General features: G+C 52.8%; 1 protein-coding gene across 2 annotated transcripts; it reads right to left on the minus strand.

Annotated features, from left to right (window-relative positions):
• Nucleotides 1-247: 247 nt before the first annotated feature.
• Nucleotides 248-15,823, minus strand: CANT1 (calcium activated nucleotidase 1). 2 transcript variants are annotated; one of them, XM_077166141.1, is made up of 4 exons: nucleotides 15,731-15,823; nucleotides 5,525-6,177; nucleotides 3,555-3,758; nucleotides 248-2,526 (listed from the first exon to the last, which is right to left on the minus strand). In XM_077166141.1, the coding sequence occupies exons 2-4, from the start codon at nucleotides 6,153-6,155 to the stop codon at nucleotides 2,156-2,158; spliced, it is 1,206 nt and encodes a 401-aa protein (XP_077022256.1). In that variant the 5' UTR covers nucleotides 6,156-6,177; nucleotides 15,731-15,823; the 3' UTR covers nucleotides 248-2,155. The 2 variants fall into 2 exon arrangements, with proteins under 2 accessions (XP_077022256.1, XP_077022255.1); XM_077166140.1 differs by lacking the exon at nucleotides 15,731-15,823 and adding an exon at nucleotides 11,732-15,351.
• Nucleotides 15,824-21,742: the final 5,919 nt, after the last annotated feature.

The following is a 21,742-nucleotide window of genomic DNA, read 5'->3' on the forward strand; positions in this document are numbered from 1 at the left end:
TTAGGAAAAGTTGGACTGGATGCTGTGTCTCCAGAAAGGCTTCCCTGACCCTAGGCCTGCTGGGTTCCTGTCCCATTGGCCGTCCTATGTGAAGGACCTTGCTTGCTTGCTAATTGCCTGGGGTCCCTGATAGACTGCCCTCCCCTCCCCCCAGCCTGGAAACTGGAGCAGGTGAGTCACCTCCCTGTCACTTGCTCCCCGGAGCCGTGTCCTTCCCAAAGAGCCAACACAGACAGGAGGCGAGAGCTCACGTTACCCTCTGACACTTTATTGTTCATAAAACAAATGGATCCAGCAGGCGAGGTGAACAATCATGATGTTTACAGCAGTGACTAGAGAGGAAAGGGGAAAAAAGGCTGGCTTTACAATATTTGAAAAGCGCTGATGGTGTAAAAATGCTGTTTCCAGGCGAACCCTTTAGAAATGCATCTATTTAATGCCTGTCCCAGTCCTACAGTCTTCCTGCTGTCGTGTCTGCATTTTAAACAACACAGCCCTGACATCACTGTCAGACAAAATTAGAAAAGACTCCGGCTCTTCCAGGCTAGGTCCTGTGGGAGAAGAGTTGCAGATAAACGTGTCACACTCAATAGCTTTTTTTTTCACATATTCTGCTGTTTGTTTTCTGGTGGGAGAAACAGGCAGCCATGGCAAAAAGAAGGACCCTGACTGGGCTCCCTTCAAAGTGGGAAAAGGCTGTTGGGGTCCAATGCATTAACAGTCAGAAGCTAAAAGAAGGGCTTGTGCCTGCCTGGCCCTGTCACTTCGCCATGAGGGGACTCATGGAAATGAGGTAGCTTCTTGGGGAGGAAGCCTGCAGGCTGATGGGGGGCCCCTTCTCGGCTGGCGGTGGCTAACCTCTGTGTTGAGCCCCCACCTGGCCTTGACCCCGGAGTGCCGAGAAAACACAGTGGGGTGTCTGGCCAGCCAGCGTTTGTGTCAAGTGTTTCCATGGAGAAAAGGTTGCAAAATCCCCACTGGGGAGGGGAAATAAAGGCTCAAGAAAGAAACTCCGGGGAAATTGCAGCCTCCTTCTTGGGCATTCCGTATCCAGAACAGAGAAGGCCCAGGGACGGGGGGAAGGGTTGAGGGGTCAGAACCTGGATTCCCTCCCCCGAGCCACAAAAGAAAGTCAAATCATTCACGGACAGCTTTAAAAAGATGGCCATTTCTGAGAGTTGCTGAAAAAACAACAAAAAACAAGGCAATGCTTTCTTTATCTATGTATTTGTTGGTCGAAGTTTCAGAAACGTTTAACAACTCATCTTACAACCTTAACTACTTAATTGCAATTTTCTCCAGTGCTGGGAACGAATTTGGTAACTAGAAGACTGCTCTGTGTGATAGACAGAGTGATTCTGTTTTATAAGAAAGCAAACTGCTTTAATTAAAATAACTTAATAACTACATTTCAAAGTGCTGCCCAGCTACAGAATTTTACAAAAGGGAGAAAACAGAGCACCCGGAGATATCAAGTGGCAAATATTCCATGTAAGGCTGGGGAAGACATGGGGGAGCTGGTCCCCTCCCTGTGGCTGCTGTGGACAGACTTGTCCCTTGGAGCATGCCCCGTCTCTCCCAGTCCTGCCATGTAAGCATGTCCTTCTCCAAAGATCTGGGGGGTGGGGGTGGGGGTGGGGGTGCAGAATGCAGGGGGTTCACAAGGCAGGAAGAAAAGGGGGTGGCCCAGGAGTCCCTAAGGGCAGGTCCACGTTGTGCTCTGTGTTCCCAGGGCCGGGAACAGTGCCTGACACATAGTTGGTGTTCAATAAACATTTATTGAACAGAAGAACACATAGGAAGAAAGGAAAGGAAGAGCAGATTGGAAGAAAAGGCCTAGCGGGATTAAAACAAGAGGGACCCCCCCCCCCACACACACACTGAACAAAGTGCCTGCAACGATCGCCTCTCACCGCCAGATGGCAGCACAGAGGCGGCCTGGTCCCCGCGGTGGCCGAGGGCCCTGCCCAGCTCCCAGGAGTCTCGGGGCACATCGTCCCTGCCTGCTGGCTGCACCCTGGGGCTGAGGCCCCATCCTTAAAGGTCTCCAAACCAGGCGCCCACCACCCGGTTACGAACAGAGCAGGAAAAAGAGAAACGACATAAAAGTGCGGGCTTCTGGTTTTATAAAACACGAGTCCTGATGTGCGCAGGCCTAAACGAACTCGATGCCCTCGTACTTGACCCTCCCGATCTCGGTCTCGGGCAGGAGCAGCCGCCCGTCCAGCGTGAAGGCTGTGATGTAGGTGGCGACGCGGCCGCCGTCCTCCTCGGACTTGAGGGCCACAATGAGCTGGTCGTCGGTGTTGGGGATGAACTTGAAGGAGGAGAAGCCGTGCGTGGGCACGAGCTCCCCGACGTGGCGCACGGCGATGTCGCCGAAGTCCGGCGCGGCGCTCAGCAGCAGGTTGGTGCCCTTGCGCTCGTCCTCCTTCTCGCTGTAGCGCTCGTGGCTGGCGCGGCGCGGCAGGAAGAACCAGCGCTGCAGCGTGTCGCTCCAGCACGCCGACTCGTGGATGAGGTAGCCTGGGGACACACGGACAGCCCGTGGCGTGGCGCAGGCGGCCCGGAGGGCACTCCGCCGGGGAGGGGCCCCAGGCGCTCCTCCCCACCCCCACCCCCGCCTCGGGGCGCCCGTGCTTCCTTCCCCTGCCCGGTGTTGGGTGCTGCGAGCCTCAGGGGGCTGCCCACGGGCCCAAAGTAATGCCCTCCTCGTCTCCTTAGATCGCCCCATTTCAACCTGTCCCTGTTCAAAAAGAATCTGGAGTGACAGACTGGGGACGCAGGACCGAGGTTGCCAAAGCTGCGTTCAGTCCGGGACGTGCCCTCTCTACCCCCGCACCCCACACACAGACCCACCTCCCCTCACTGGCTCTTCCCTGGCTGCCAAGGAGCAAAACCCATGGGTTCTACCTGTACTGCTGCTTCCTTGGGGCTAATCAAAGGGCACAGGAAAGAAGAGAGACCCCAGGGTGGAGAGAGGAAAGCAGCTTCGAGTCTGATGTGTGGGCGGCACAGCGCAGGATGAAGGGGGAGCGGGGCTGGTAGGGGAGGATCATGTCTTCCACATCTGAAGATACGAAAGGAGCACTGGGGACTGCCTCACACCCCCTTAACCCCTTCACCCTAAAACCTACAGCCCACTTGACCTACGCCCAGTGCTCCAACTCCCCACTACTGACCAGAGTCTCAGAAGAGGAGGCAGAAAGGCCAAGAGCTCGTGGCCTCCCTCCTCTACCATATCAGGTGTGACTGTCCCAGGCCCTGGGAAAGCAGAGATAGGCTGCTAATGGGCCAGAATCCAGCTCTGCTGGGGCCAGCAAGGGATGCCAGCTGCTGGCTCATTCACACCCGGGACCCACGGGCATGAAGGGGTCACCTGCAGAGATTGCTGAAAGCATCAAAACCAAGCAAGAAAGTGAAGCGCTGTGCTTCAGGGGCGCACATGGAGAACCCATCATCACCGTGGGCGGGCCTTCGGAAGCATCTGCCTGTGTCGGCCCCAGGTGGCCTGGGTACTCAGCAGCTGGGCCTGGCCCCTCAGCACCTCCTACCTGGGGCTCGGATCCCAGCGGCGGTCCTCAGGGCGTGGTAGCTGGACACCCAGTTCTCATGGTGCACGCTGCCGCCGCGGCCCACCACCTTCACCCACTCGGGGTTCTCGTTCAGCACCTCCCCGGTGGTGGTGGTCCACTCCTTGCCCAGGCCACCCACGTACAGCTGCTCGTCCTTCACGGCCAGCCACTCGGCCTTGAAGCCTAGGGGGAGCGAGACAGGAGTGGCGAGACCTGGCCGTGCTGACACGGCCGTGGCCGACTGCCCGAGCCTGGGCGCCTGCTCCCTCAGCCCTGCCAGAGAGCAGAGGTCCAGGAGCCCTGTGCTTCCACCTGAGGTGGTGAAAAGGGAGCAGGGGAAAGCAGGTGAGACTGGCCCAGGGCTCGTTCTTCCAGGACCACAGAACAGCAGGCACCTGTGTTCAGAGCGTACCACCCAGAGCGTGCCTGCTGGGCCAGAAACCACCCACTCCCTTCTCATACTTTTCTTCTTCCTCTCTCCTACCCCCCAGGAGAGACTACATATTCTTTGGCAGCTTGATCCAGAGACTCTGCTGGGATATCCTATTTTTATTTTTTACAATCAACTTAAATTCCTTCTGCTGCTTCACCCTTTAAAGGTGTGCCCACCTGTTCTTGGGTCTCCCTGAACCCCAAATTCTCCTGTTGCTCATGCCATAACCCCAACCTCAAGATTCATCTCAAATCCTAGAGAAGTTTAAAAGAAGAGGACCCTGAAATGTCCTACATAACAGGGAAATTTCGCTGACCTTGCAGCAGTCTCCAGCCTCCTACCGAGGGCCCACTGGCTGCCAGGAGCCAGAGAGGGTGCCGGAGAGCAGGAGGTCAGAGGCCAGAGCCCATGCTTCCTCAGAAACCATGTCTTTTTTTCTCAAACCTTTTGGGCTGCTTAGAAGCGTTTGTCCTCGCACCTGCCCTGCATCTGGTGTCCAGGATTGTGCTTGCTTTCCCAAACTCTGCACTCTTCTTGAAGCCCCCCACCCACCCCAAAGGAGAAGGCAGCAGCACCTCTGGGCTGCTTCTCTGCGGGTGGCTCAGTTCCTTGGGACCCTAGTAATCTCATCAGGCCCCAGGGGCCTTTTGAGATAAGATATTCTCCATTTACCTGGCCTTCCCCCTCCTCTGGGTGATCTGACCTCAGGGCACTCTCGGAGGCTCCCTTTATCCCTGCCAGAGTGTCAGGAAAGGGCACTGCCTGCCAAATGCCCCACACTGAAGGGATTTTATCACTGCGTGATAGGGAGGGCCTGGCTGACTGATAGGTGGGCCCAGTTACTTCAATGCATTTCCTCCTCCGGCCTTGGAAAGCGTAGCTCCACTGCTAGAGTACGGACACAACATGGAAACTTCTGTCAATTCTGCCAATGCCCTCACCATCTCCCCACATCTGCAGGCTCAGGGCTGGGCATTCCCAAGGTCATCTTCCAATCAAAAGGGGCCACTGCAGCTCACACCAAGACGCTCTTCCTGCTGGGTTTGCAGAAAGAGGAGGGAGGGGCAGCAGGAGATATCTACCTTTTTTAATACATAGAAACCAAAGCCTTCAGTTCATAATTATGACAAACTGACAAAAGCCTTTAAATGGTGGCTCTAATGCCAGTATGAATTTAAGATGTCTTTGAAGACCAAAAAAAAGTAGCAAGTTCCTGGAGGCAATAAAGTGGCCTTGGATTTAGCCCTGAGACTTATTCTGGAAAGAAGCGCACAGTTCTCTGGCGGACAGATAAGAATCTAATACTTCTAGAACCTGCTTTGTAGTAAGATAGAATGCGAGGCTTTGGCGTGTGGCTCTGGGAGGCCGTGGGTCAGAGCTGACATGGGCTCCTTCTGGCTTCCCTCCTGCTGGGTGGGGGGCTCTTCACCACGTGCACATAGGATAAAGCCCCAGAGCCCTTCCCCCCACCCTGTGCCCCGAGAGCGCCAGCAGGCAGACAGCTCGGCTGTCCTACCTTTCCCCACCGTCCCGTCACCATCAGACAGGATCACCCAGGGCACAGCCTTGGTGCCGTCGATCTGGTAGATGATTCCTGTCCGGTCGTCCACCGAGTACAGCTTCCCGTTGAAGACCACCAGCTCGGAGAGCTCCATGCCCCGCCCCTTCTCAGCCAGGTGGGACTCCAGGATCCCGGGGTCTTTGTCCCACTCCACGGCCACATTGTCCCCACTGTCCGACAGGGTCAGATAGCCCCTCTGCAGGTAACTGAACCAGGTGTTCTCCTTCTGGGCCCTCGACTCCGTGTCCAGGTCCGCGATGACTGCGATCCGGTACCGGATGCCGCCCGGCGTCTTCTGGGGAGGAGACAGGGGGTAGGTGTCGTTGTAGCGGTCGGCGGTCAGCGGGTCGAGCCTCCGGCTGTGGGCGTTGGGCGCGGGGGACCTGCCTGGGGTCGGGCGGTGGGAGTAGAGCAGCCAGAAGGTGGCGGCACTCACGAGGAAGGGCACGATGACCTTCCAGCGCGGCCGGAAGCGGGTGTCCGCGGCTTTGCTCATGGAGGCCAGCACCGGAAGGGCCCCCACGCTTATCCGCAGGGAGTGCATAGACTCATTCCATTGCGGGCGGCCGCAGGGAGGAACGGGCATCGGACTGGAAGCCAGGTGGGACCTGCAGCCCAGGAAGACAGGGGAGAGGTCAGCGACCTTGAAACCACCAAGGCCTCTCACTGGCTGGAAGTGCACGTCTGACATCTGACTTCCCCACACTAAATGGCATTTCCATCACTTTGTGGCCATCCTACTTCCTTGGCTTAGCCAAGCCCTGACTCCAGCGATATCTTTGTTTATTCGTATTCAGTAAGAGATAATTTGTCTCCTCTAAGCAAAATGAGCCAGTCTCCTCTGCCCCACTGAAGAGGGACAGCGGGACTGGGGAGGGGCCAAGGGAGAAGGAGAGGGCCAAGGGGTTGGGGGCACCTCCATGACTGCCAGGCTCCCGGTGTCGCCCTCCACCCCCTTTCTTAGCATGTGTACCCTGTGATGTCACAGCACCCACTTATCTCTGCATCTCTGCCCCTGGCTCCTATAACAGTGCCCAGTGCCGAGGAGACAAATGCTCACTTAGTGCATTTGTGAGCCCTGGCTTCCTCCTGGGCTCTGTAACACTGAAATGTAAGAATATTTACAAAGACCCAAAGTCAAGCAGACACCTTCTGTGCCTGGGTCTGAGCTGCTACTGCTGTGGCCAGCTCTGTCTCCTGGCCCTTTCTATCACTGTGAATAACCATGGCCAGGAGCTGAGCTGTACCCGCTTCATGGAGCCCAGCATGTCTGTTATGTCTGCTCCCAGGGCACACCCGGGGGCCTGGCTTGGCAACTCCATGCTTGGCAAGCGATGGAACTCCAGCCTGAGACACAGCTAGCACTGCACCCCACCCCAGGCTCACTTCCCGTGGCAGCTTTGTGAGGCCACGGAGGTGCCAGGCCAGCCTTGGCTGTCCATGATGGAGAACTGTCTGCAGGGCAGTCTCCAAGAGCCCATCAGGAGGGGGCTGCTCCCTGGGACTCTAGGGGACATCATTAGCAAAATATAGGCTCACAGTCTGACCAAACACACACAAACACACACATCTGACCATACATACGCAGTCTGACTATACACATACACAGTCTGGCCACATATGTGCATACAGCCTGTCTACACAAGCACACACATAGTCTGACTATAGAGGTACAGTCTGGCTGCACACATACAGTCTGACCATTACACAGTCTGACCACATTTACATGTGCAGTCAAATAAACATATTCATCCAGTATGACTGCACACACATGCAGTATGACTACGTTAGTAGTCTGACAATATATATCCAGTCTGATTATACATGCAGTCTGACTGTACAGATGCAGACTGACCATACACACGCGTAGTCTGACTATACACAGTATGACTAAACACAGTCTGAGTATACATGCACAGCCTGACTACACACGCAGTCTGACTACACAGTCTCACTATACATACAGTTTGACTAAACACAGTCTGACTGTACATGCAGTCTCACTACACATGCAAGTTTGACTAAACACACAGTCTGACTGTACATGCACAGTCTCACTACACATGCACAGTTTGATTACACATGAACAGTCTGACCAGACACATAGTCTGACTACATAGTTTGACTAAACACACACAATCTGGCTATTTATGCACTGCCTGACTACACACGAACAGTCTAACAATATACACATGCACAGTCTGACTATAAACACAAAGTCTGACTAATTATACAGATTAAACACACAACCTGACTGCATACAGTCTGACTATACATGCACAATCTGACTATACAGCTTGACTAAACACACACAGTCTGACCATTCATGCACAGCCTGACCCCACGTGTGTTGTCTGACTACACATGCACAGTCCGACTACACATGCAGTCTGACTATACAAGCACAGCCTGACTGTATGCACACATGCAGTCTAACTATACATGCACGGCCTGACTACACATGCACACACAGTCTGACTGTACAGGCAGATGCTATTCCCACTGAGATGCAGTGTCTGGGAGGGGCCCAGGGACTCCGAAGCTCCATGCAGCCCTGGGGACCACAGACCACTGACTCTGCTGGCTTCCGAGGCCTCCTTGTCTCTCCCTTCTGCAGCCGCCAACTGGCCCCAAACGGGTGGAAAAGCATAGCAGCGCTGCCACACCAAAGCTGCCCCTGCTTTCTGGACAGATTCTTAAATTTTCGCCCACAAGGCTGGTTCAGAAAAGCAGCCTCTCAGGCGGGAGGGAAGGCATGTGGGGCCTGCTGCTGGGAGGAAGGCCCCATAATACCAGGCCTGGGCCTCTCGGGCAGAGCGAGTGCCAGTAGCCTTCCTGGTCCTTGAGAAACCTTGTGTCCTGGGGGCTGCTGCACCCTCACGCCAACCTCAGCTGCAGGCCTCTCAGGAGCTTCTCCAGGAAGGGCCACTTCCTGCCCAGCCCAGGAAAGGCGCCTAGTGCTGGCCACAAGCTCTGCTACAAGGCCTTCACGGCAGGGGAAACAGGCACCCCCATTGCTAGATCCCCACCCCCCCCAAGGCCATGCTCTCAATTCTAGACACACTCAGGCTCTGGAATCTTCTCTCTAACCTCAAGGCTCCACAATCCACAGACAGGCTAAAGATTCCCAACTTCCTCTCTTCAGCCTGACATCACCCCTGGGCTTGTAGAAGTCTGTGTACACACACAGGGAACTTGATGTTTTGTGCATCATCTGCAGCATGCTGCCGACCCCCACCGGGCCCACTGAGCATGCCGATTCACTTCATCTCTGGACTCTACGCTCCCTGGCATGGTGGAAACATTCTGCCAACACTGGGGAGCGATGGAAAGCCCTCCCTATGCCCTGGCATCTTGGCCCTACCCCACCCTGTCAATAGCCCCAGCCATCCCTCACCATCCTGAAAGCATGTCCACACGCTGCCTCCTGTCCTGGCCTCTGTGCCTAGGGGCTGACCCCTTGCTCTGCAGTAGGTGGCTGGTGGACTTGCCCACACCTGGCACACCCAGTGAGCACCACTTACCTGCTGGTCTGCAGGCTGCAGTGAAAGGGCACAGCTCCCATGCCTCAGGGCATATACTCTCCTGGCCCGCCTGTTCCAGAAAATCCGGGCTGCCTACTTCTTCCCATCCTGCCACTCTCTTGAGGGCTTAACCTCCAAGCTACCGAGTGCCTTTCTGGCTCAGCCCTTTCCCCTGAATTCCGGAACAGGGCCCCGGGTCTTCTGAGCCTCAAATCCCAATGCCCCCACACTCATTTTTCTTCCCAAACAGGTCTCCTTCAGGTACATGCCACCCTGTTGAAGGATCTTCCCCGCCCTCAGGAGACACCCTGGGAAGCAGTCACCACCCTTCACTTCCTTGGTCTCAAAGCCCGGCAGGCGCTGGGCCCCCACAACTCACACTCACCCGCACCTCCACACCCCACCTCCTCTGCCCTAACAGCCTTACTCAGCTCCTCGGAAGGCCTCAGGTTGGCCCAGACTGCCAGGTCCCCGTCTTCCACCGTGTGACCCTGGATCAGTAACTGCACCTCTCTTGGCTGCACTTTCCCTGTCTGTGAATTGTGGATAATAACGGTGCCAATTCCCAAGGATTTGCCGGGGCAGAGATCTGGCCACAGGCCCTGCCTGCCATGTGTGACCTCCCTACTCACGCTGCTGGTTGCACCCTAACACCGAATGTAGCTGTTCTCCCTGCTGCACTAGCTGGTTCGAGTCAATCAGCAGAGGCCAAAGAGCCCGCAAAGCCAAGATCTCCAGCACCCAGCTCTGCACAAGTGTGGAGCTCTGTGGACTAGGCTACCCTGATAAAATGCTCTCTCTAAAAAGGGCTCTGGGCCAAACTCCTCAGGCTCAACTGGCTTTTCAACCTACCTGCCTGCGCCAATGATTTAGCTGCACGTTTCAAGTGCCCATAGTTTTGCACAGGCTGCTTGGTCCACCTGAAATGCCAATCTCGACTGGCCACACAGAACCATCTAGAATCCCCTGGATGTGCCATGACAGTCACGCTCCGCTGTTCCTTCCCTTCCTGCCCTTTCTCCATGGTGAAGTCCATCCTCACACCCTCCAAACTATCTGGGTCCTAATCCCAGAACTGCATGTTCTCTTTCACGGCAACAGGGACTGCAGGTGGGGTTAAGTTGAGGCGTTGGGGATGGGAGGGTGCCCAGATCATCCAGGTGGGCCCTAAACCCTATCACACGGCTCCTGATCAGAGGCGGGCAGAGGGAGACCTGACGACATAGGAGGCAGCGGCGATGTGGCCACCATCCGGGAGGCCAACAGGGGCAAGGACAGGGAGCTCCCCTGGAGCCTCCGGAGGGAGCGCAGACCTGCCGACGCCTGGACTTCCGCCCAGTGGAACCCAGCTGGACTTCTGACCTGCAGGACTGCGTGAGAACAAACGCATGTCGGTTTGAGCCAAGTCAGGTGATAATCCGCTGCAGGAAGCCAGGGCCCCACCCTGTAACCGGGACATCCTCTCTGCTCTAGTGTGGACCTCACTGGGCTGCCTTCACTTGCTCCCTCGAGTTTACCCCCACGCCTTACTCTGAGTTCCCAGAGTGAAGGGATGCCCCTTTGCCAAGCTTGCTTCCCCAAGATCTACTGGGGGGGTGGAGGTTGGGGGCAGAAAAAACCAGCACATGAGCACCTTTCACCAAGTAAGAGAGTGACTGCTGTCACTGATAGTAGTACTCTGCCTTCCAGAAAATTCCTTAAGGCCACCATGGAGGCTAAATTTCCTCTGGATCAAAACCAGCCCTGAGTCTTTGTTCCTCCTTCACTATCCCAAGAAACTTTCCTTTCTACACAAGGTAAGTTTCAAGTCAGATGCCTTTCTATTTATTTTCCCCAACCTCGGGCAGGCCTGTATGTTGGGCCTGGCTGCTGGAGGGGTGGTATACAGTGACAACTCGCATTTTGATTAAAAATTAACAATAATTTGACAGCTGTGAATAAAAACAAAATATAACAAAAATAACTACTAAAGGCGGGAGAGGAAATGGACAAAAGGCTCAAACAGGAGCCTGAGGCGCTTCTCCTTACCCACACCTCTCAAATTGCCAAGCAATTTAAATGTGTGCTTTATTGTCACCCACAAGGAGTTTGTCAGTCCTGCCACCTGTAGCAACATGATTTCATGTAATCAGGAAAAACAGGCCTAAGGAGTTAGAAAAAAACGTCACAAGTCCTCTGGCTGGCCAAATTCACCTGTTCAGGTGGGCCTGCAAGTAAGTTCTCCGCCTGCTGCAGAAGTTCAGGTAAATGCACCCTGCGGCTGCCTTTCTCAGCAGCAGCCTACTCTCCAGACATGGCAACCTTGGAAAGGATGAGGGCCACAGCTAGCCCAGAGCTCCGAGCCTTCACTTCCTTCCCCACCCCCTCGCCGAGATGGGCAGTGGCCCAGGCTCCCTGCCTTTCTGGTTTAGGGAACCAGGAATTCTTTGTGAACCAGGTGGGAAATGGCCAGGGGCAACTGCTGCAGCACCACTCATGTGTCCACTCCAAAGCAGGCTCCCAGATCCTAAGGGGAGCAGCCCAAGCTAGGAGGCAGGGGGTTTTCCTTCCTAACACCCACCTGGGAAGGAGCTCCCTGCCCCAGAGTCGAGGCGCTCCTCTGCTGTTAAGAAAGAGCCTTAGATGAGGAACCACCTACCTCCATGGGCTACCCACAGGACTGCACTGGGCTCCGAAAAAGGCCTTGGGATGAAGGGAGATCCTGGAGACCAGAGGGTCCCTCCCCAGCCTCCTTCAGGAGTGGTGTGCCAGGTGGCTGAGCAAACAGGTTTAAGTGCAGCTGCCAGGGCAAACCCCTCCCTTTCAAGATCCGGGTGACACAGGAAGAAGTGGCACGGCACTGGGGCAAGGGGCCCCCTTTCTAGGCTCCCTGCCACCTCTGAAGGGGCAGCTGCAGACCCTTCTCTTCCCCAGCCCCTTACTCCTGCAGAGGAGATCCTGCCTTGCCAGGGTATGGGTGGAGATGGGAGGTCGTGAAGAGCCTGTATCCACAGTGGAGGCAGGAAGGGGTTCACACCCTGCCGGGTGCCAAAGTCCGTTCCCCTCACTGACTTTTAACAGCTTGGAGTGGCAAAGACAGATGCCAAGGGCTCTGAAATGTCAGCGCCACCTGTGGCCTCAAAGAACTCTGGATTAGCAGGTCTCAAAGAAATGGACATTTCCTAAGCACCTACCATGGGCCAGGCCCTCAAAAACCTCTGGGACTGATCCAAGGGATTCCTTTTTTGAACTTGCCAAGATTTATCACTGTACCTGAAATCCCATCTCAGGCGTGGCTGGGAGTCTGAGGCCAGAAGACAGAGGGGGAGTAGGTAAGTGTGTGCCTTGGAGTCAGGTACAGGCTGCAAGGATTTTCAAGGCAACTCCCCCACAGAGGAGCCTTCTTTAAGACAGTTTTCAGCTGGCTTTTTAAGTCAACTGCCCAAGAGGAATGCATTTGTTTCCTATGGCTGCTGTAACATATTGCCACAAATTTATCATCACAAATGTACTGTTTTCCAGCTGGAGGAGAAAAGTCTACTGGAGGTGTCACTGGGCTGAAATCAAAGGCTGTTCCTTTCTGGGGAATCTGGAGGAAAATCCATTTCCTTGCTCCTTCCAGCTTTTAGAGGCTGCCTACAGTCCTTGGCTTGTGGCCTCTTCCTCCATCTTCAAAACCAGCATCTCCCTGGGCCTTTCTGGCATCATCTACTGATTCTCTTTTACCTCCTTCTTCTACTTTTAAGAACCTGTGCATACCCTGGAGCCACTATGATCTCTCTATTCTCAAGTCAGCTGACAACCAACCTGGAATACCCTTTGCCATGTAAGATCACACAGTCACAAGTTCTGGGGGTAGGACACCGGCAGCCTTAGGGGCCATGCTCTGCCGACTACAAGGAGGGAGCCAGGGAAAGAGCCCCCACTTTTTCCAAGGGCCAGGACCCTTTACCAGAGGGGTGGGTGGGGCAGCTTCAGAACTTCTAGTTTGCACTTACAGCAATAGGGTAGAGTTGTGAATGCTTGATCTGTGCCATCATCAAGTTTATACTTAAAGGAAGTTTGGCAAAAATGTCACCCTCTCTAATGAGCATGACATCCCAGATAACACATCATTTGTGTCACCTTCCAGAGGGCCTGGCAATAATCCCACACTTGGCCCACAGACAGTGGAGCTGAACCTGCATGAACCCATCTCCTTGGACTTCTCCTACCTTCCTCGGCACAGGGCTCCTGGAACACAATGTTCAGCCTCACTGCAGCTTTCATTTCACCCACTGAGTCCCTGCAGCCAGGCCTGGCCGCGCACCTCATGCTCATCTCCACGTTTCCTACTCAGCACACCTCCATCTGCTCTGTCCCCTACTCTGCATGCCTCCCTGTCTTGAGGCCCTGCCTGGGCTCACTCTCCTGCCCAACTCTAAAGTATGCATGGCTCTGTTCCCCATTGGGTGCAACAGTGGGTCAGAATGGAGCTGTGGGTTCCATTTCATTATGGGACTGAATGCAGATAAACTAATAGGATTCAAAATAAGTGTAGACAAGAAGAAAAAAAGCTAACATTTTCCCAAACAGGGGAAGATTACCAGGATTATTTTCCCCCATTAATCATCCTAAACTAATGAAAAGGAAAAAAAAAGTTCTTAAAAAAGCAATATAAAAGTTTTTAATTTGCTTAAGTGTTAGCATTTAATAAGAGCTTTCCAGGAAATCTCAGCAGTTCGGAGTGTAGGGGAAAGAATAATTGCTTGTCTTGTTTTTTCAGTATCCCTGGTATCAGTTCACAAATGTTTGTTCAACAAGGAGACGGATTCCTTGTTATAATACTAATCCATTTCAGAACTTTGGGCAAATGACAATATTCCCAGATTGCAGATATCCCATGTTTGAAAGAGAACACACTAGAGTGTTTATTACCTATCCTATATGGCTGTCATGAGGGTGTCATGGTACTACCTGAAAGGACCCCAAGACTCAGATGAATGGGGTCATGTGGGAGCCTGTCCAAGCAGCACTAGAAATACACACTTGCCCCCCCAAAAGCCACATTCAGTGAGAAGAGGAAGTGTCCCCAGAAAAAAGCTGTCCCTATTGCATCTGGGTCTCTCCTCACTGCCCCTGTGGCTTGGGGAGCAGGTAAAAGTGTCCACAAGTACCGAGGGACTTGAAGCCAACACATTTCGTAAGATGCTACAGGCTATGAAAATACGGTGTAAGCTACATTTGAGCTTCAGCTTTGCAGGGAAGAAAGAAGATTATTAGTTAAAAGAAGGTTATCAAATTATCAGATTACACCTCCATGGGAGGATAATATGTTCACAAAAGGTGGTGGCTGTACTGCTGCGACCATAAGACTGCCTCCAGCACTTTGCAAGGAAACGTCACCTTTTGTGATTAGATTACTTCTGACAAGAAAAAGAGTAGGAGAAGACCTGGAATTCTCTGTCCCCAGGGCTCTGTGCTGGCTCCTGACAAGTGCCTGATAATCCATGTTTCACCTAAATCCCCTTGAAGATGCTCTAGGCTGCAGAGGACAGGAAACCCTTGCCAAGACCAGAAGAGAGAAGACAGCCGCTCCTTCAATGTGCCTTTCTGCAGTGCCTGAGGCATGTACAGAAGGTGCATTGAGGCTGCAGGGAGGGGCCCCAGAGAGGCCATGCTGCCCCTGCCAGCTCCACGGTGCCCACAGGCGCAGGGGCTTGCTCTGCTGAAAGGCCTGTGGGGCTGGGAGGCAGGAAGGAGCTGGGCATGGGGTGATCATCCTCAAAGCGAGCAGAAGAAGCTGCAGAAACTCAACAACTCCCAGAGGGTGGCAGCACATGCTTCCTTTGCTCTTTTCTGAGCTTTGGCCCTTTTGCAGAGAGCCAGCAAGAGTCAGCAGGCATCTGCAACCTGTCCACCCAAACTCACGCTTAGGTGAAAAATGCAAACACGGTAGGGTGCCATGTCAGACATCCAGCCCAGAGGTAGGAACGAGAGATGGAACCACCATGTCAACAGAGACTTGGGGACCCCAGGAAACACTGAGAGGGAAAGAAAGGTGCTTGGCAGGGAGACGTGTCTGCTGATGGCAGGTCAGAGGGGGACACGGTGGGCGAAGCAAACGTCCCAAGGAACAAGGAAGGGGAGGGGAGGTGTCAGTCTCCATGGGTGAAAGCACCCAGGTCAGGGAGGTGAGGTGGCAGTGCAGAAACAGAGAGAGAGGGATGGGGGTGAACAGTGAGGGTGCAAAAGGATGGAAGGTGAGCTGAGCTCCAGGGGAAGCCAGGAAAGCATGAAAGGGTTCAGCCTTGGAGGGAGAGAAGAGCAGGGAAGATGGGCTGCCACAGGTGTGACAAAGTGCCAGTCAGAGGAGAGAGGGTTCTCTACCAGTCAGCAGATGCCCAGCACAGGTCAGAGAGTAGGGGGGATGTGGGGGGTCCTTGTCCAGGGTGGGAGGAGGGAGGCGTCCGCCACCAGTCAGAAGTAGAATGACTCCCAGAGACCAAGGGGGACGTCCCGCCCCAGGCTCAGGGGGGTGGGCTGGTCAAGGGTCAGGACCCCCCGCTTCGAACAGAAGGGGAGGGAGCCTGAGGTCAAGGGGCGGGCCCCGGGGACCAAGGGCCAGGGTCGTCGCGAGGCGAGGGCGCCGGCGGCTGCGGGCGCAGCCGTCACTCACCCGGTGGGAGCCAGGCTCCGGGAGCCCGCGGGGCGGCGGGGCCTCGGCGAGGGCAGGGCCGGGGCGGGCAGGGCGACCGACTTCCGCCCGGCGAGCGCTCGCCCCGCCTCCGGGCAACGCGCTCCCGTCAGCCTCTGCTCTGCGACTGCGCGCCTAAGGTGGCGGCCGCGGGGGTCACTGGGAGTTGTAGTTTCGCTGCTCAGCTCCGCGGACTAGGAGCGGGGACCTCTCGCTCGCGGAAGGAGGGAGGGAGGGAGGATGGTCGAATTCTTCACTGTCCACTCCGCAGGCCTTCTTCGCCGCGTCGTTCCGGAGCAGTAGCCAAGCAGAAATTGGGGGGAGGGTTAAAGGCTGTGGGGTGGGACCCCTTGCCCGGGCCTCTCGGCTTCCTTCTGCCACCGCCATCCTCAGGGCGCCCCTCTCCTTGGCTCTCACAATCGGTGCCTTCCGAGGGCTGGTCCGTTTCCAAAGCAGAGATAAGGACACAAGTCTCACCGGTTGCAGGGTTCTCGGCCGGGGGGGGTTATCTCTCCTGGAGACCAAACACACAGAGGGTTTGTTTCCCTGCGGCTGACTTGCAACCAACAACCCCCTCCCAAATATGGGCCTCTGGTTCATCCCTTTCCTCCAATCCCTTCCCCGTCCCTGGGACCTCCCACCCGCAAGCCTGCAATGGGGGGGGGGGGGGGGGGGGGGCGTTTAGAAATCTTAACAACAACAATAAGCTGGTGGCAGCGGAGTGTGACATAGGAGGGCTTGGAGGGGGTCCGTCCTTCCCACGCTGCTTTGCCCCCTCAGCCTCTGCGTGCAAGCAAACACCCCTGGGTCTCAAAAGCCTTCCTTTCAGTAATAGAAGCGCCGGGTGGTGGTGGTCGATTCAGGTTATACAGATGCACAGTGAAAAAGACCCCTCCCTCCCATTCCTGTTCTCCGTTCCCCTCCTTGAGGCAGTTGCTTATATTTCCTCCTGGAGATATATGATGCATGCACAAACAATCGTAAACTCATATACCAAATTACTTTTTTTTTTAACCACAGGAAATATGCTAAACACATGGTTCTGCACGGTTCGTTTTGTTTTTTTCTTTTTGGAGGGGAACAAACCTTTCTTGAATTTATGTTTCTTGTCATGTTGAAGTGGTTACCAGCATTATTATTATTTAAAATTATTCAAATTGTTTACTTTTATTTTTAAATGAATGCATCTGTATATATTTTAGGCATATATACATATATCTTAAGCATATATATGTACATACATACATACGTCCCAATTTATACACATATGCGCATACCTCCCAGTTTAAGCAATAGAATATTCTTGAATCTTTAAAGCCTTCTAAGTGTTCCTCTCCATTTCCAACTCCCTCCCACCCCAAGATGTAACCACAATCCTGCATGTTGTATTAATCATTCTCTTGCTTTATTTTATAATTTTAGCACATAAGTATGTATCCCTAAGCGATAGATTGTTCAGTTTTGCCTATTTTAACCTTTATAAAAATGGAATAAAACTGTATGCAGTGGAGAAGGGATGCAGTTGCTCCACAAATATTATCAGGACTTTTAATTTTGCCACGCTGATGGTGCTACATATTTCCTTATTTGTTGCTTGATTACTGAGCAGTGGCATAGCTCAACTCTTGGCCATTTAATTTCTTCTCTTATGAATGCCCCAACATTTCAGCACTGTTTTTTTTTTTTGTTTGTTTGGTTTAGTGATCTATAATAATTCATCTTTTCCCCACTGATAGGCCAGGCCAGCTCACAGATTGTATATATATATACATATATATATTTCTGTCTGGGGGCTTTCCATTATATTTTGGGTTGGTATAATTTTCCCTATCTGCCCCAGTCCCACTGCCTTAATTGTTATTTCTTTATAATGAGACTTAATATGTGGTAGGACAAGTTTCTCTCCCCAACACCCTTTTGGGATTTTGATTGGAATTGCATCGACTCCGTAACTCAATCGGGGGAGAATTGAGATTTTTATGATAATGGATCTTTTATCCTACAACATGGCTTACCTTTCCATTTATTTAGTTCTTCTTAAATGTTTTTCCACAAGATTTTCATGTAATTTCTCACTTCACAATCTGGGTTGGAGATGGTTCCGTGTCACTGTACAGAGAGGGGCTTCACTCTCGGGACAGTGGGATTGAGATTTGCGGTGATGGTGCTTTACCAGGCCTTGAAGATGGCTTTTCTGGATGTTTATGATCTTTTTGTATTACAGCACTGATTTAGAGGACATCCTTGAACTTACTTATTGGAGCACAACTATAGGTAAAATGTAGGATAAATTCCTATAAGAAAGATAGCTCAGTCAAAGGGTATTTGTCTTCGGGTATGAATAGACATGGCCTTCTGGATAAGGTGCTTCTTGAGCTCAGGAATCTTGCCTTCTGGAATTTCTCTCCTCTGTTTCTAAGGCTAGCGTCAAACACTACGTATTCCCCCTTCAATCCTTCATTCCTGGGTTGGCATAACTCATTTACTCATTCATTCATTTCCCAATTAAGTGCTTAGCATTGTGCAGACCACCAGGGGGCCCTCCCATTTTACTTATTAAGCAACATATTGAGTGATTGTTCAGTCTATGCCTAGCTCTGCGTAGCTAAAAGCTTTCATTATCAGTACAGGAAGGGCACATTTAGAGATGGAGAAACTGAGGCAAACTAAATGGTCTGATCAAAGCCAGAAAACACAGCCAGGGCAAACGTAAGATTCTGAGGATAGTTTCTTATCTCCTGACCTCCCTGGATGGGCACTTCCCTAAAAGGGCTCGTTCTCGAGGTCTTCTCCAGATGCAAGGCCCATAAAGTAGCAGATTAAGCTGTCCCATCCCTGTAGCTGCCAGTCTTGAGCTCCACCTGCCCCGAGCCACCCAGAATGCGGGCACTGCCGTCCAGAAGCAAGAAACGTGGGCCAGAGGCCAGGGAGGCCAGGGCTGGCTGCCAAGTTTCCATTTTCCCATCTCAGCCCCTTCTCCAAATCTCCACAGAGACTCTCTCCACCCCCACCCCTTGGCAGCGGGAGGCCACAATCTCAGCCTGCCTACTGCTACCCTTTGCAATGGAATTCAAGTTTGCAGCACTGGTCTCTGCCCTCTGTGGGATGAGACTGGGCAGCCTAGCCCAAAATAGCTGGGAAAAGCAGGATGTTAGGGCCGCAGTCAGAAAAATCACAGAGCATTTACTCTGTGATTTAGCATGCTCTGCTTATCTGGAATGGAGTATTTTACAGCCTTTAACTGGGGTCATCATTTTTCCCAATGATGAGAAGGCACATTGAGAAGCAAAGCCATGTCCAGGGAGAGGGAAGGAACTGCCAAGTTGGGAGGACATGAAACATGCAGCCTTCTCCAGCCCGAGGTCCAAGGAATGTTCCCTTTCCTTGTGAGTCTCTGGGGCTTTCCGTCCCAATGAGCTGCCCTTCTCAGAGGATATGGAGTCACTTGGGAAAACTCAGGAAGCCTGTAGGGGTTTTGGCTCACACATCCCGGTGTAGGGGGTATGAGCGCGTAGGCAATTCCAGGATGGGCTTGGTTCACTGCTCATTTGGGGGGTCTCAAAGAGAGACCTTAGGGGGCTCGTCTTCCTGGTTGGCTTTGAGCTCAGATCCTTCTCAGGACTGATGAGATCTCCCCCAGGCACTGCTGCTATTATTTTGTATTTGATTTGTTGCTGTTTCTTATGATGACTCTTGTCTTAGCACAGGCAGGGACCCTGCCGACCAAGAAGGTATTTGCTCAACAGAGACCTTTCTGCTTCTGGTTGGGTGGGGGTGCTACGGCAAGTGATGGAAGGAAACCAAGCGGTTTGCAAGAACGTCCCAGGTTGCCAAATTTTCCATCTTTCTGTACTTAGAATTTTCAAGCTGTAATGAGGTTGATGACAAAGAGCATTAAGAACCTGGCAAGCTCTCTGTTTTGATGAGAGATTTCATTTCTTTTCTCTAGGAGGCTGGTCTTATGAGTCTTTGCCCATTTGCCTGTTGGCTGGAGTTGTGGGCCGTGATGGCAGCCTTAGGCTGTGGCTCAGAGCTCAGTTGCTGTTCTCTGGAACTTCCCATGCCTCCCAGCCTTCTGTCTCACACCCGTATCTTGGGAAATCCCAGGCTTCCATTGCTTCATATAATATACCCCACCCCTACCCCCTTGCTGCGCCAGTTTCTGCCTCAAGAAAAATGAGTAATCCCTTTTCTAATCACTTGGGAGATATGGGGGCTCAACCCACTAGGAGGGAAGGGAGGAGATAATACTTAAGATAATGATAGTTAGAACTTATATTCTAGCCCTTTGTTATCTTTCCTGTCAACCCTTTTATCAACTGTGTGAGAAATTACAGGTTCCTAATCCCTTATCCCAAATTCCAAAAGTACAAAAATCCCTGAAACGTTAATTTTCTCCTAAATTTGGCACAAACTAATTTGGCAGGAAAATGTGATCTGAACTGTTGGGTACCATTAGAGGCCTTTAATTATCCTTTAATGGCAGCCTGAGAGTTTGATTGCAGAGGGCTTCCCCAAAGCTCCCGGGATAAGGTGGTCTGTGTGATACATGCATCTCACCCAGAGCACCTCTGGCCCTCTGGATTCCAGATAAGAGCCTGTGGGCCCATCCCCGCTTTTCAGTTGAGGAGACTGAGGCCAACAAGGCATGGCGGCATCCCCAGACTGACTCAAGGGAAGAGAGAGGGGTGGGGCTTAAGCCTCTGTTATGGAGTGAATTGTGCCTCCCTAAAACATCTGCTCAAGTCCTAACCCCTGACCTATAAATGTGACCTTCTTTGGAAATCGGGTCTTTGAACATTTGGTTAGTCAAGATGAGGCTGAACTTGGAGTGATGCATCTACAATCCATGCCAAGATATGCCAAGGAGTGCCAGTAAGAGGCAAGGAAGGACTCTCTCCTACAGATTTCAGAGGCAGCATGGCCCTGCTCCCACCCTGACTTTGGACTTCTCATCTCCAGAACCATGAAAGAATACATGTCTGTCCTTTGCAGCCACCCAGTTTATGGTCCTTTGTTAACAAATATGTGGTACCTTGTTAAGCCCCAGGAAACAAATATAGCCTTCTATGAAAATAAGCCAGCTGCATCTGGGAGAGGTGGTCACCATATTTCTGGAGCTTGGCTTTAAACTGGGCCTCTGAGTTGAAGTCTTGGACTCGTCTTCAAGGGGACTGTCTTTTAGTTCTTTGACACCAAAGCCATCTTGCGTGGAACAAAGCTTCGATCTTCTGCATCTTTTTCTCTTTCAAGCTGTGTCCAGCTTCACTGGCACCATGCTCTGCTGTTGGTCACCGAGTCTGAGTGTCCCATTGCACCCAGGGAGCTTTCAGTTCACAACAGTCCCAAGGAAGGCCTGGACTCTCTACCCTCCAGGATGAAGGGCTCACAGGGCCGCGTGAAGATATTGCCTGCTTGACTCTTCGGCCATGCTGATTGTGGTCACCCTGGGGCTGCTTGAGGACAGAGCAGGGGATAGAAGATTAATTGTGAGTTGGGCCCTGCCCTTGTTGACTGCGAGACTTCCTCATGTTACTTACGAGAATGAAGACAACTTGTATCTCTGCATTTTCCGGCATGATAAGCTACCAGGGATGTAAGTATTGCCAAATTTTAGACACGTATGCCAAACTACGTAAACAAACCCAAGTCTTCTAATACTAGCTGAAACTGCATCTCTAAAGGAGACAATTTCCATGATCTCCCCGAAGTGGCCTCTGTGTACTTGGGGGGCTCTGGAGGATTCTGCAGCGTTTTCACCCCCCTCTCCATGGAGGGGGCCCTGGGTGCTGGCGGGCTGCCTCCCCTGACCCTGTCTGCCCATTCTTGCCTGTAACTAGATGCCATCCTCACCCAGCCTGGTGCCTCAAGCGTGCGTGTGGCCCCTTGTCCCCCTTTATATTCCCTTGACCTTCCCAGATGGTGGTGCTTGGCCTTCCAAGCAGAGATAGGGGGAGCGGTGGAGGGAGGGCATTCCAAGACAAGGAATAAGGA

The sequence above is a fragment of the Tamandua tetradactyla genome, chromosome 6 (assembly GCF_023851605.1).
Source record: "Tamandua tetradactyla isolate mTamTet1 chromosome 6, mTamTet1.pri, whole genome shotgun sequence".
NCBI lineage: Eukaryota > Metazoa > Chordata > Mammalia > Pilosa > Myrmecophagidae > Tamandua > Tamandua tetradactyla.

Coding starts and splice junctions, on each gene's coding strand:
- CANT1 (XM_077166141.1), bottom strand. CDS start 6,155: ATGCCCGTTCCTCCCTGCGGCCGCCCGCAATGGAATGAGTCTATGCAC. Junction 3,759..5,524: donor TGACGGGACGGTGGGGAAAG/GTAGGACAGCCG, acceptor CGCTCCCCCTAG/GCTTCAAGGCCGAGTGGCTG. Junction 2,527..3,554: donor CGCTGGGATCCGAGCCCCAG/GTAGGAGGTGCT, acceptor GTGTGTCCCCAG/GCTACCTCATCCACGAGTCG.